This window comes from Rhinatrema bivittatum, chromosome 2 (genome assembly GCF_901001135.1).
Source record: "Rhinatrema bivittatum chromosome 2, aRhiBiv1.1, whole genome shotgun sequence".
Classification (NCBI taxonomy): Eukaryota; Metazoa; Chordata; class Amphibia; order Gymnophiona; family Rhinatrematidae; genus Rhinatrema; species Rhinatrema bivittatum.
The window spans coordinates 175,460,958-175,476,267 of NC_042616.1; the positions used below are offsets into that span (position 1 = coordinate 175,460,958).

Sequence of the window (15,310 nt, forward strand, 5' to 3'; positions counted from 1 at the left end):
GGCGTGCAAACAAATATAATATTTAAAGCAAAAATATTTGTATAAAGGCAGGAGCTGCATCTGCAAGCCTGGCGACGTGTCTAACCTGACCCGGTTGGACCGTGTGGTCTGTTCTTCATCTGCGGCTCGTGCCCGGCCGTGAGGCCTGTTGATGATTTATGGTGACATTTAAGCCTTAAAATGATTTTATTCCTGAAATAATGTATATAAACAATGTCCAATGTCCCGAGAGTACTGTAAACCAAGTTCCCGACAAGGGCCGGTGTTTCGCTGCCTGTCTGGCAGCTTCATCAGGGGTGACAACCTTACGAAAGAAAAAAATCAATATGAATAACGGGACAGTAAAACGTTGTACTTAGATCATGTTAGCGCGACGCCAACCTCCTTCAAGACGAACTTCCAGTCTCAATGATGTCTTCACAAAACAAACGCGGGACAGAGACCGGTTACTGCAGGATAGAATAATTAAATAGCCCGCACGAATCGAGGCGTGATGACATCATGACGCGCGGTTGCTACGGAAACTGTGTAAACAAATACTTCTTACTATAAGAAAACTGACAGTTCAAGAGCGGAATTGAGACCATGGGGAGAGGCAGTGTCTAACAAATGTATCCAGCGTTGTTCTTCCTTTAACAAAGCTCCATTGAAATTTCCTCCATGCCAGGATGGAAAAAGCTGTGTTAAAACCAGACACGTAGTGAATCAAAGTCATGAGCATTCTCCAAACAGTGTGTAACCAAAGGGGCCGAGATGCGTGCTTTATTAAGACACGATCTGTGCTCTATTATCCGAGTTTTAAGCTGTCTTCTTGTTTTGCCCACATACCACAAATTGCATGGGCATTGAATCAAATAAATAACGCCTGCGGACGTACAGTCAGTCCAATGTTGCAATGACAAAGTGAAATTCAATCTTGAAAAAAAGAGAACTTCTGTGTCTATCATCAATTCACATACAGAGCACGACTTTATGGAACCCGGTACTATTAGTTAGTGATGCTCTACTGGAGTCAGAGTGGACTAAATGGTCCCTCAAATTGGTGCCTCTGGTGTAAGTGAACCGTGGAATCTGCTGAAACTCTGAATGGAGCTGCATTATATGCCAATTTTGTGCAATGATATTTTTTATGTGACACGTCATTGAGGAAAAAGGGAGCACGCATGTGAGAACATCAGATTGTTCATCAGATTGATGTAAGAATAGCCATTCCCTGCGCAAATTTGGCTCGCTTGTATGCTCGCTTCACACAGCGTGCTGGATAGCCTCTTGTCTCAAACCTGGTACTCAATGCTTGAGCTTCAATCTGAAAATCTGTCATAGTGGTGCACAGGCGCCAAATCCGGAGAAACTGACTAACAGGTACATTTTCTTTAAGACTATGTGGGTGAGCACTAGTAAAATGCAAAAAGGTATTACTGGAAACAGGCTTCCGATATACAGGTCGATACAGTAACGTGTGGTTGAAGATTTCCCGTCTGTAACGAGCTGGGTGCGCACAATACAGACGAGTAAGGCGATCCAGCGATACAGTCTCCAGTTTCACGCGTCCGTAGCGCTTCTTAAAATAGACACATAACCCTTTCCGCACACAGCATGTATATGATGTGTAAATAAACGAATTAGCTGTATAATGAAGGAATTAGCTATTCCCCTCCGATACTGTAACGGGCGCTGATATTATCTCCTTAGTAACCCGCTGTTTTGCCGCGGCCTTAACGTGTTAGTTTACCGCCTCCCCCTAGTAGGTGTTAGGACTGTGAGTCTTGTAACAAATCCATCGACACCACTTAAGATACTCAAACACAATAAAAAACAATAAAAAAAAAAAAGCGATACAGAGATGATCGAGAAAATGTAATGCTGTGGGACACATAAAAACCTGTCAGAAAAAAAAAAAAAATGTAAATACCTGTCACTTTCCGAATCGTGCGGTCATCCAGGCAGCGGCGGGCGCCGGAGGGCCGCGTGGGTCCAGGCGGCCGGCGGCGGGAGCCAGGTGTTCGATCGAGGCCGCGGGCGGGTGGGCGCGTGTTCAATCGAGGCCGCGGGGGCAGGTGGGCGCGCGTTGGTTTCAGGCGGGCGGCGGCGGGATCCGGGGGGCAGGTGGGCGCGTGTTCAATCTAGGCCGCGGGCCGGGTCGCACAGGCGCGCATTCATTCAGGCGGAGGGAGCCAGCGGCGAAAGCGGCCTCCGGCAGCCCCCACCAGCAGTGAATGAATGCGCGCCTGTGCGACCCGTGCGATTCGGTGCTCAAGGCAGTCACATGCCGTGACGTCACGCCTTGAGCGCTGAATCGCACGGGTCGCACAGGCGCGCATTCATCCAGGCGGAGGAGCCGGAGGCGAAAGCGGCCTCCGGCAGCCCCCACCGGCAGTGAATGAATGCGCGCCTGTGCGACCCGTGCGATTCGGCGCTCAAGGCGTGATGTCACGGCATGTGACTGCCTTGAGCGCCGAATCGCACGGGTCGCACAGGCGCGCATTCATTCACTGCTGGTGGGGGCTGCGGAGGCCGCTTTCGCCTCCGGCTCCTCCGCCTGGATGAATGCGCGCCTGTGCGACCCGGCCCGCGGCCTAGATTGAACACGCACCCACCCGCCCCCCGGATCCCGCCGCCGCTGCCACCGCCCGCCTGAAACCAATGCGCGCCCACCCGCCCCCGCGGCCTCGATTGAACACGCGCCCACCCGCCCGCGGTCTCGATCGAATACCCGGCTCCCGCCGCCGGCCGCCTGGACCCACGCGGCCCTCCGGTTCCCGCCACTGCCTGGATGACCGCACGATTCGGAAAGTGACAGGTATTTAAAAATTTTTATTTTTTTTTATAACATTCAGGTTTTTACATATTTTTGGTTTTTTGTTTTTTACACTTCCTGGTGCCTGTCATTTCAAATGTCATTTGAAATGACATTTGAAATGACAGGTACCAGCGCACCCAGGTTACTGTATAGGCGCTGTATTAAGCGCCTATACAGTAAAATGGGTTGCGCGGGCCTAACCCTTCTCTAACGCTTCACAGCCGCGGCATGCATTTGCATGTGATTAGAAGAGAGTATCAGGCGCTAGGTCAAGAGAACTGTGCGTGCGGGGAGGAAGGGTGCGCCTGGCAATGCCGCACTCTTTCTGCCGCGGTTTTAGAGTATCGATCTGATAGAGAGGTAATAAACTTACCAGTAGTGTTAACAATAGTTATGTCCAAAAAATGAATACATTCTTTCTGAACTTCTGCAGTGAAATGTAGGTGTGGATTACGGCAATTAAGCCAATCTAAAAATAGCAATAAATTATCATTTGTCCCAAACCATAGAAGAAAAATGTCATCTATGTATCTTTTCCATGTAGTAATATGTTGCAGAAAAGGATTATTGGAATAGATCCATTGTTTCTCAAAATTAGCCATATATAAATTGGCCAGATCCGAGGCCATGCTTGCCCCCATGGCCGTCCCCTTTATTTGTTGGTAGAAAGAAACTTCAAAGGCAAAAAATTTTTTTGTAAAGGCAATCTGCAATAAAGAATGTAAAAACTCAGTGGGAATTCTTTGTGATGCTGGACGTATGTTAAAGAACTCTGTTGCAATTTCCATAGCTTCAATTTGCGGAATGTTCATATATAAAGCCTCTACATCAAGTGTGACCATCAACATGAGACGTACGAACAGAACAGTGGTCTCTTGTGAAGATTTGTTGGCCTTCGGAGTGAGGAAACTCACTCCAAGATGAGATTTGGGCAATGTTCTCTCCACCTAGCTTGTTGTTGCCCAGGTAGAGTGTCCATCAAGCTAGGTGGAGAGAACATTGCCCAAATCTCATCTTGGAGTGAGTTTCCTCACTCCGAAGGCCAGCAAATCTTCACAAGAGACCACTGTTCTGTTCGTACGTCTCATGTTGAATGTGAAAGTGGCCCCCAACCCCCTACACTCATACCTAAACCCCACCTCGAGTTACTAGGTGGGCCTCCCATAGGGATACAAATACCTGTCTAGGGAGGAGGCATTATAGCAAGTCTCTCTCTCTCTCTCTCTCTCTCTCTCTCTCTCTCTCTCTCTCTCTCTCTCTCTCTCTCTCTCTCTCTCTCTCTCTCTCTCTCTCTCTCTCCATACTGAAACAGACTGTCTGGAAACATTGTGAACTGCAATGTAGCCCAAATTGGGTTAATAGTGCTAAGAGCATTTTGCATAGCTGTTATCGTAATTTGCGATACACATGCTTATTAGCATAAGGTATGCCCCTTTTTGGTATCCAATGCGATATTGGAAAATGAGGCCCTATGTCATTCCCATCACAACTTGTTTTCCCCAAGTTCCCAAGTTTCCATGGAGACGGATCAAAATGTTGCAGTTTTTCTACTTGTGCTGAGTTGATAGACCTAAGTTTTACCGGTGAAAACCCAGACTGAACTATATGAAAGCACTGGAAAAGAGTCAACAAAGTGGAGAGCATGCCAGTGGTTTGTAGCATGGCTGACCAAGCTGACATGTCCTTCCTCTCTCTCTCTCTTCTCAAGAATGCAGAAAACCCTCCCTCTCCCTCCCAACTTTGCAGAATTAACTCCCACCTCTGGAATCCCCACAAAACTCTCTCTCGGAGAACCCCAGCCAGAGAAGACCTTACCTCCTCCAGGTGGGCTATTCCCTTTCTGGCAGCTGATTGGGCCCTCCACTGTCACATGCCAGTGAAAAAACCAATCCCATTTCAAAATTCTGAAACCCCATCCTTCTGAAAGGGGCTTGGTCCTTTCACTGTCATGTGACAGTGGAGGGATCAACCAGCTGCTAGAAAGGGAACAGCCCTGCCGGAGGAGGTAAATTCTTCTCTGGTGGGGTTCCTGGGGTGAAGAGAGGGTTGCAGACTGGGAGTTAGTTCTGCAAAGTTGAGTGGGAGGAGGGTTGAGGGACCTCAGACTTTGGACCACATTTTAAGGTGAGAAGGAGGGGTTTTTGAATGCTTGAGAGGGGAGGGAGGGGAGAGAGAGAAGAGGAAGAACTTGTCAGCCCGGCCATACTAACATCTATTGGGGGTTAGTGGCCATGGGCAAATCAGGAGGCAGTGAACATTTATTTGTACATGCATTGCATGAAAATAGACCAGGAGCAAACAAAACATCTTTTTTTTTTCAGCCTAGCATGCTGCTTTTTTACTCAGAAGAATATAAGAAATTGCCATACTGGGTCAGATCAAGGGTCCATTATGCCCAGCATCCTGTGTCCAACAGTGGCCAATCCAGGCTTCAAGTCCCTGGCAAGAACCAAACATTAAGTAGATCCCATGCTACTGATGCCAGTAATAGCAGTGGCTATTCCCCAAGGGGTAGATTTTTAAAAAAATACGCGCACGCGTCCATCGGCGCATGCTAACCGGCGTGCACACATGGATGTGTGATTTTATAACATGCATGCGCCAGTGCGCGCATGTTATAAAATTGGGGGCAGCACTCGCAAGCGGGGACACGATTTAGCAAAATTAGATTGATGACGCATTGCGGCCTTCCCCAGTTCCCTATCCCCTACCTCACCTTCCCTATCCTTCTCTTCTCCTCCCCATCCCCTAAATGCTAGTTTGTTTGTTTTTTACCTTGTTTCAGCAACTTACTTCAGCTCCCGAGCTGAAGTAAGTTGCGCTCGCCGGGTCTTCAGGACAGCGAACAATGGCTCCTTGTCCAGAAAATGCCCCCCAGTCTGCCCCTTTCAGGAAGGCCCACACTTGTGCACACACCGGCCTTTATGCGCGTGGCTGGGCCTTTTTGAAAATAGGCTCAGCGCGCGCAAGGCACGGCCACACGCGTAAAGGCTGGATTTTACGTGCGCAGCCTTTTTAAAATCTACCCTTAAGTCAACTTGATTAATAGCAGTTAATGAACTTTTCCTCAAAGCACTTATCCAAAGCTTTTTTAAACCCAGCTACACTAACCGCATCCCCTAGCAATGAATTCCAGAGCTTAATTGTTCATTGAGTGAAAAAGTATTTTTTCCAATTTGTTTTACATGTGCTACTTGCTAACTTCATGGAGTGCCCCCTACTCCTTATATTATCTAAAAGAGTAAATAACCAATTCACATTTACCCATTCTAGTCCTCTCATGATCTTGTAGACCTCTTATCATATCCCCCCTCAGCCATCTCTTTTCCAAGCTGAACAGCCCTAACCTCTTTAGCCTTTCCTCATAGGGGAGGAAAGGTTAGTCTATTTGCATGATATTAGCTTCCGGCATCCCTTAGGGTTCTGAAGTTGTAATGTGTGCGATAAATAAAACCATGCTAAAATATAACTCAGATTTTAGTGCAGGCTTTATTACATTGGCCCTTAAGTTTCTTCCTGAGGCAATGGAGGATAAACTGACTTGCCCAAGGTCACAAAGAGCTGCAGTGGGATTTGAACCCTGGTTTGCAGTCCACTGCTCTAACCACTGGGCCACTCGTTTGCTTATTTTAGCAGGCCTTTAAAATATTTTGTTCTTTTCCTTTAATTTTAAAATGAAGTTTTAATAATTCCACTTCACCATCCCCCCCAAAAAGTACAATCTACAGCTCAAATTCCAAGTCGTTGGTTAGCACATCTGCAGTGTAATGAGTACATTTGTTCATTCCCGAAATAGCCACCAGTATTTGGAAGGCAATGAATCATGCAATTTTTCTCTTCGATAATAATACATTTTACTTCTTGTCATGTCCACCAACTGAACTGATTTTTCCAACCCCTTATTTACATCTCATTGCTGCCCGATTACATAATGCATTTGAGATGTGGAGCTCACTGCAAGTTGCAGCCGTTTCCTTGACAGAAAAGAATTTTAAATGTTCACAGACAGAGCATCTCATAGGAGATGATGTTACATACATACTTACCATCAGTTGTTTGACTTTTTTTTTAGGAATACCAGTTAAATCAAAATGTTTCTTTTTTAAAAAATTAAAGAGTTAAATAATTTGTAGTGATCTTTTTTTATGGTGACAACAGCCACTGGCGTACATATTGTATTTCTGGTCAAATTTCTATTTTCAAACAAACTGCAAACAAATACTTGCACTTTTAAAATAATCCGAGAGAAACATAGCATTATCTGGAGGCTTTGTGTACTACCTTAAGAGAAGAAACATATTTTGAAAGCAATTCTTATCAATAGTACTTAATGGTTTTTTTCTGTTTTTACCCACCAATTAATTTTGCAGATTAACTAACCCTGGGATGATGACAATTGAAACAGAGAATATGACAAGGGATAAAAGCTGTCAGGTGCATCCACTCTGTCCATTTTTCCTACATTTTCCATTTTACTATAGACTCTGCATGATCTCCAACTTTTTGGTATGTGTTTCTTGAGTTTCATCACCGGTTTTACTCCAAAAGCCACAAAATTCATTCAGAAAGTAGAGAGTACATTTCAGGCCATCAAAATAAAATAGCCCAATTTTAGAAAGCATTTACATTTGCAAAACTGGATTTTACTCATGTAAATGCACTTTACTCGATACGTGGAGTGTTGAAAATTGCTACAATATATGCCATTGAATTGTGCAAAGGATTTACTCACATAAGTACACTTTACTCAAGTAAATGGCTTTTGAAAATTGCTAGGCTAGTATGTTACATTATGCATGTAAATCCTTTGAAAATTACCTCCAATGTGTTTTTTAAAAAATAAAATTATGTAGAAATGTTACCTCTAATAGGCTGTGACTGCTTAATAAAGGTACCATGCTCATTTTCTAACAGACTACAGAGTTAGATAAAGATAATACGACTGATGTTGAATATTAGGATTTCTATAGAAACAGCTCAGAAAGCTTTGTATTCTTAATAAAATTACGTAAACATTAGGGATGTGAATCGGTACTGGACTCGTTTCCAGTATCGAGTTCGGGTAAAACCCGTGGGAAATCTTCGTTCCCGCGATTCTTACCCGTTTTAATCGGCTGTGTTGTGCCGAAAAAAAACCCACACCCGACCCTTTAAATTTAATTCTTTCGCATCCCCCACCCTCCTGACACCCCCCCCCCCCCACACACACACACACATTTTTAAAGTACCTGGTGGTCCAGCGGGGGTCCCGAGAGTGATCTCCCGCTCTCAGGCCATTGGCTGCCACTAATCAAAATGGTGCCGATGGCCCTTTGCCCTTAGCATGTGGCAGGGTATCCGTGCCATTGGCCGGCCCCTGTCGTCAGAAAAACGATTCACATCCCTACTAAACATCACATTTTGTGATGTTTAGTAGGGATGTGAGTACCTTTCATGAAGGATCATGTGAGTACCTTTCATGAAGGATCATTAATAACTGGTAGGATAATCAGTCACATAGCATAACTGTTAACAATGGGCTTGATATAGGTGGAAGGCACAGGAAAATGTGAGCCTTATGATAGAGTAGCTGGGAACATTATGTTTTATGGTACTTTCTTTGGCTCCTTATCTAATAAGATGGAGCAGAATTACTGACTTTCACCTCACAGTTCACATGCACACATAAATTACAAAAAAAAAATAATAATAAAACTGAATAAAGCTAACAGCTAATTTCCCCATAACTATTATTTTGAAAACATTTACAATGTCACAGTTCTCAACTCAGAAAATACAAAAGTACAAGGAATAGGACCAGTTTATGAAGTAGTTTCTGCCATTTTCTATGGGAAAACCTTTTTATAAATTATACCCAGTATCAGGTCTATTTTCAGTAGTGCTCCTAACTGCTAAATTTACATGCATACTTTTAAGAATACATCAAACAGTCTGATTTTCAAACAGAAAGTAATTGCATTAAATGATGTTTGGTCATTGAGTTATATGCCTGGGGGATACTGGCCTTGGGTTTTAGAAATCACCCTCCCTATGTCATTTGTATATGTTTGAGTTACTAGTACTTATCCCATCCACAGATGGAGACATCCCGGGAAGTGCACCATTCAGCTCGCCGCCCTGCCCACCATTCGAGAACAACCCCCCCCCCAGCCTGGATTACTGCACCTCAACCCGTTATAAAAAAATATTTAAGTTTGTAAAAAAGCCCACCAAGGCGCCGCTCATAATTAAGAAGCCCCATTCCCTTGCAAAAAAAAAAAAAAAAATGCCCACACCACTCTCCCCGAATCCCCCTGAAGCTTATTTGAAATTCCAGTGGTTTAGTGGGACAAGAGTTATTCTTCCTTCCTCCTGCCCTGCCAGTGCCATTTTCCAAAATGAGCATAGGCACTACTTTGCCCCTCTTGCGAGGCTAGAAGAGAGGCGTAGGCTTTCTCTTTCCTGAACAGCTCTTCTTTAGAACTATTCAGCTTCAGCTTCTGATCTTTTATCCTTTCAGTGACTGCCACTAAACAATGATTGCAATGAGTCACACATTCTATATTATTTCTTTTCAGAGAAAAATATATCTGGACACACCCAGCACATTTAGTGTAGCATAACCTAAGAATACAAACATCACCACACAAAGGCCCTAAATATATTTTATAAAGTACCAATTAAAGTCAAGAGTCCTGTGGGATGCCACAAACAAGACGCCAAGGATCTCAACTGGATTCCCCCTAGTATTATTGATTGTGTTCTTCCACAAAGAAATGATAAAAACCAATCAAAGACCTCACACCCCCAATTCTCACATCCTTTAACTGCTTTAGTAAGAATGTCAAAAGCAAGAAACAGATCTAATAGGACCATTTCAGTATCGAGATCCTTACCTAGACATTGTTGAATGTCATCTATGAGTATGGTCTCAGAGCCTTGATACATCCTAAAACATGACTGATATATCCATAAACCTGTTCTTCCAAATAGTCCCCCAGCTACAGAAAGCATTTTTTTCTCCATCATATATATCACATAAATAGATATAGCCAGTACTTGAATATGGGACTGATATATATAAAACCCTGTGATGGTTGAACCCAGATAACAGTTCCAGAGACCGTATCTCACATTTCTATTTAGATGGACACTGTTACTATCCCACAAGATATTGTTCCAGGGTTTCCTGCACGAGGGGAATGATACAGTTCAAGGCTTTCACTTTTCTCTTAGATTTCCCACTTCTTAAGTCTTTACAAACAGCACTGATAATCACAGCTTAAAGAATAATGAACTCAAGACTCAATGAATCACCAGGAGAGTTGTTTGGTGGTTTCCAACATTTCTCTCAAACTGATAAAGTGCAAATGAGGATTTAAAGTCTTTACAATTGTGTACATAAGAACATGCCATACTGGGTCAGACCAAGGGTCCATCAAGCCCAGCAGTGGCCAATCCAGGCTATAAGTACCTGGCAAGTTCCCAAAAACTAAATATATCCCATGCTACTGCTACTCATAATAGCAGTGGCTATTTTCTAAGTCAACTTGATTAATAGCAGGTAATGGACTTCTCCTCCAAGAACTCATCCAAACCCAGCTACACTAACTGCACTAACCACATGCCCTGGCAACAAATTCCAGAGTTTAATTGTGCGTTGAGTGAAAAAGAACTTTCTCCAATTAGTTTTACATGCTAACTTCTTGGAGTGCCCCCTAGTCCTTCTATTATCTGAAAGAGTAAATAACTGATTCACATTTACCCGTTCTAGACCTCTCATTTTAAACACCACTATCATATCCCTCCTCAACTGTCTTTTCTCCAAGCTGAACTGTCCTAACCTCTTTAGTCCTTCCTCATAGGGGATGGTCGCCGCATCTTTTTTGAGATGCAGCGACCAGAATTGTACACAGTATTCAAGCTGCGGTCTCACCATGGAGCAATACAGAGACATTATGACATTTTAAGTTTTATTCACCATTCCCTTCCTTATAATTCCTAACATTCTGTTTGCTTGTTTGATTGCCACAGCACACTGAGCTGACAATTTCAAAGTATTATCCACTATGATGCCTAGATCTCTTTCCTGGGTGGTAGCTCCTAATATAGAACCTAACATCATGTAACTAAAGCATGGGTTCTTTTTCGCTATATGCTTCACCTTTGTTAAGAATTTGCTCCTGTAGAAGGAGGAGTTAGGAATCTGCTCCTGTAGGAGGAGTTAGCAATCTGTTAGGGGTCTGTTGCTGAAGACTCCTGATGGGGAAGGAGTTAGCAATCTATGGTAGATCTGCTAGGGAGTAGCAATCTGTTAGGAACTACTCCTCAAGGAGGGAGGAGTTAGCCATCTGATATGCTCCGTAGGCGGAGTTGGCAATCTTGTTATGATGCATACTGCGGAGTTGGCAATCTGTACCAGCGGAGTGCTTAGAGAGGGCACTCAGCTGGAAAGGAATGTAAATAGGTGAATCCGTGGGCCGATGGCAGATGACAGCGCCCCCAGGAGGATATCCTGAGAGGGACCACCGGCTAGGCTTGGGTATGGAGACAGACACAGATAGTTCTTTTATTAGACAGGTTAGTAGAACCACCAGAGGTGGTAGTAGTGAGCTGATATGCCCAGCAGGGTTGAAGTCCCTCAGATACTGGAACTGCGATCCCAGGGTTGCTGAGCTGTAGAAAGACTATAGATAGTGAGGGTATGCTGTAATCATAGTCAGAAGTAGATGACAAATCTCATATAGGATCTTATGGAGGCTCAGTAGCTGGAAAGAGTTAGGCCCTCGAGGAGCGAGTACCTGGTTCCAGGGAAAGCTCTTAGAGAGCGATGGTAACTCACAAATTTCTGTATCTGTGATAGCTTCCAGGCAGTAGAGAATCTTCAGAGTGTCCAGGAACATGGGCCCTCAAGGAGCGAGTACCGGTTCCTATCTGCAATCTGAAATAGAGTAAAGAGCGAGGCCCCCGAGGAGCGGGTACCCCTGGTAAGTCCGAGGAGGCAGAGTAGCTTAGAGAGACTAGCGAGTAAAGACAATCCCCGCTATCAATCCTTGCTAACTCAACTCATAAGCGAAAGTGAAGACCTTTTATGTTGGAAGCGGATGACGTCAATACAGGGGGACGCCCCTGAGGTTCGCGCCCTTGCTGGTACATACTACGGAGCACACGCACTCCCTAAGTCATCAGGAACATGGCGGATTCACAGCGTCGAGCCGGTCCAGGGACATCGGAGACAGGCGGCATGGAGACGCCGCGGCAACAAACCGTCCATCAGACCTGGAGGGAGTCGCCACAGAGGTAGAAAGGGCGGAGTGAGGGCGAAGAGCAGCCACGGACGCAACAACCTTGCACTTATTCCACATTAAATTTCATTTGCCATTTGGATGCCCAATTTTCCAGTGTCACAAGGTCCTCCTGCAATTTATCACAAACCACTTGTGATTTAATTACTCTAAATAATTTTGTATCATCTGCAAATTTGATTACCTCACTCGTCATAGTCCTTTCCAGATCATTTATAAATATATTGAAAAGCACGGGCCCCAGTACAAACCCCTGAGGCACTCCACTGCCCACCCCCCTCCACTGAGAAAATTGTCCATTTAAACCTACTCTCTGTTTTCTGTCATTTAACCAGTTTGTAATACACAAAAGGACATCACCACCTATCCCATGACTTTTTACTTTTCCTACAAGCCTCTCATGAGGAACTTTGTCAAATGCCTTCTATAAATCCAAATATACTACATCTACCAGTTCACCTTTATCTACATGTTTATTAACCCCTTCAAAAAAGTGAAGCAGATTTGTGAGGCAAGACTTGCCCTGGGTAAAGCCATGCTGACTTTGTTCCATTAAACCATGTCTTTCTATATGTTCTATGATTTTGATCTTTAGAATACTTTCCAATATTGTTCCTAGCACTGAAGTCAGGCAAACTGGTCTGTAGTTTCCCAGATCGCCCCTGGAGCCCTTTTTAAATATTGGGGTTACATTTGCTATCCTCCAGTCTTCAGGTACAATGGATAATTTTAATGATAGGTTACAAATTTTTACTAATAGATCTGAAATTTCATTTTTGAGTTCCTTCAGAACCCTGGGGTGTATACCATCTGGTCCAGGTGATTTACTACTCTTCAGTTTGTCAATCAGGCCTACCACATCTTCTAGGTTTACCATGATTTGGTTCTGTCTAACTGAATCATTACCCATGTAAACCTTCTCAGAAAGGGCATCTCCCCAACATCTTCCTTCAGTAAATACTGAAGCAAAGAAATTGTTTAATTTTTCCACAAAGGCCTTATCTTTTCTAAGTGCCCCTTTAACCCCTCGATCATCTAACAGTCCAACTGACACCCTCAAAGGCTTTCTGCTTTGGATATATTTTTAAAAGTTTTTACTGTGAGTTTTTGCCTCTACGACCAACTTCTTGTCCTGTGAGAAAGTACAAATAGTTCATACAGTATTTTTAAGAAATGGCTCTTACCCCTCCTTCATATCATTTATGGGAAGTGGAACTCTGCCTCCCCTGTCCAGAGCTGAAGTAATGTTTATAGCATTCAGCTTCTCAGGCTGCCACACATTTTTCACTGCTCCAAGGAAATCTCCAAGGATCTCACTTGCCAGCATTTCTTCCACATTCATATTTTTTATGAAGAACTCAGCTTGATACGGTAAGGAGAGATCTAATTACAAAGGGAGAGAAAAAAATAGAGTTGCATGTCAAATGATCATCATCGTCATAGCAGGTGGGCATAGTCATAGCAGGTGGGCATAGTCATAGCAGGTGGGTCACTTAGCAGTATCCAGCAGATCCCAATAGGAAAGTCCTTCCCCTCTGCTCACTTCCAAAAGTAAGCAGAGGAGACACCCAAACCTACAAGGCTAATAATTATACTACTAGCTTTGACCATATTCTTTGTTAACAAACTAAGGGCCTCATTTTCTGAAGTATCGCAGGCCTGCGATACTTTAGGTAATTTTATTTATTTATTTATTTAAAAGTGTTTGTATACCGTCTTTACAAACAGTGTTTAATCAAAACGGTTTACATAACTAAATAAAAAACAAATGTAAATAAAGATTTAAATTTAAAAGAACATAAAGATTATCAAATTATAAAAGCTCAAAATTACAAAAATATATAATAAAAATAAAAATCTAAAACAATGAATAGTTTACATAAAAAATAAATCAATATATAATAATGTTGTGCCCTGTGTGATGGAGAAGTAGTTATGTTATTTAGTGTGTGATATATGGAAAGCAGATTGAAATAAATGTGTTTTTAGGGATTTTAGGGCCCCCTGCCCCTTAATGAGGGGCAGGGGGCCGAAACGGGGGGCAGTCCCGCGCTAGCCGGCAGCGATCGCACCGCCGCGGTGTGATCGCTGCCGGTTTCGCTCCCAATAGCGCCACCATAGAAGGTGTAGCTATTGGACGCGAACTAGGACGAAAAAAGGGCCTTACCTTTTCGTCTTCCGTGGCGTCTTCGCGGAGTCGGCCGCGGTGACGCCCCGACTCCTCCTCTTCCAGGGTCAACTCCGCCCCCATCTTGGTATCGCATGCAATAAGGGACTTTTCGCGTGCGAAACGTCCCTTATCGCATGCGATCCGTCTGGAAAATAAGGCCCTAAGGGGGTCATTTTCCAAGGAGTTACCACAGGAGATAATTCCGCAAATCGCGCTAACAGCCATTAACGCGATTTGCGAATTTTTAATTTTGTATTCAGGGGGCGGAGCATATGTTAAGTAGGAAAGAGTTATCGTGTGCCGCGAAACAGCCACAGTGGTAGCGCGGCTCCTAACGCGGCCAATAGCTACACCTCTTTCATTTGCGGTACGTTGTGCGCGAGGCCGGTAAAGGTTTATCGCAGTTCACGATGTTTCCGGACAGCCTGTTTCAGTGTTCTGCAGGCTAGGGGGGGGGGGGGAGAGAGAGAGAGAGAGAGAGAGAGAGAGAGAGAGAGAGAGAGAGAGAGAGAGAGAGCGCCTTGCTATAGGGTCTACTCCCTAGACAGGTATTTGTATCCCTATGGGAGGCCCACCTAGTAACTCGAGGTGGGGATTAGGTATGAGTGTAGGGGGTTGGGGGCCACTTTCACATTCAACGTGAGACGTACGAACAGAACAATCTTCACAAGAGACCACTGTTCTGTTCGTACGTCTCATGTTGAATGTGAAAGTGGCCCCCAACCCCCTACACTAATACCTAATCCCCACCTCGAGTTACTAGGAGGGCCTCCCATAGGGATACAAATACCTGTCTAGGGAGTAGACCCTATAGTAAGGTGCTCGTTCTCTCTCTCTCTCTCTCTCTCTCTCTCCCTCCATCGTGAACTGCAATGATTCTTTGGTTGTTTTATCGTGTACCGCGAAAATGTTTTCGCGAATACATTTGCGCAAATTGCGAAAACATCGCGGCACGCGAAGTTTCCCCGCTGCACGAAAAAAGCCTCATTTGCATGGGAAACGCCCCTTAATGCGTTACCAATGCGATATTGGTAAATGAGGCCCTAAGTGTGAAGG

General features: G+C 44.2%; 1 protein-coding gene across 7 annotated transcripts in view; it reads right to left on the minus strand.

Moving 5' to 3' along the window:
• Positions 1-15,310, minus strand: part of SGCE (sarcoglycan epsilon) — a 107,378-nt gene that overhangs the window by 58,945 nt on the left and 33,123 nt on the right. For all 7 annotated transcript variants that reach the window (XM_029588908.1, XM_029588904.1, XM_029588902.1 and 4 more), the window contains one exon: positions 13,269-13,467. In XM_029588908.1, coding sequence (XP_029444768.1) covers positions 13,269-13,467 — 199 coding nt within the window. The remainder of the gene's footprint in view (positions 1-13,268; positions 13,468-15,310) is intronic.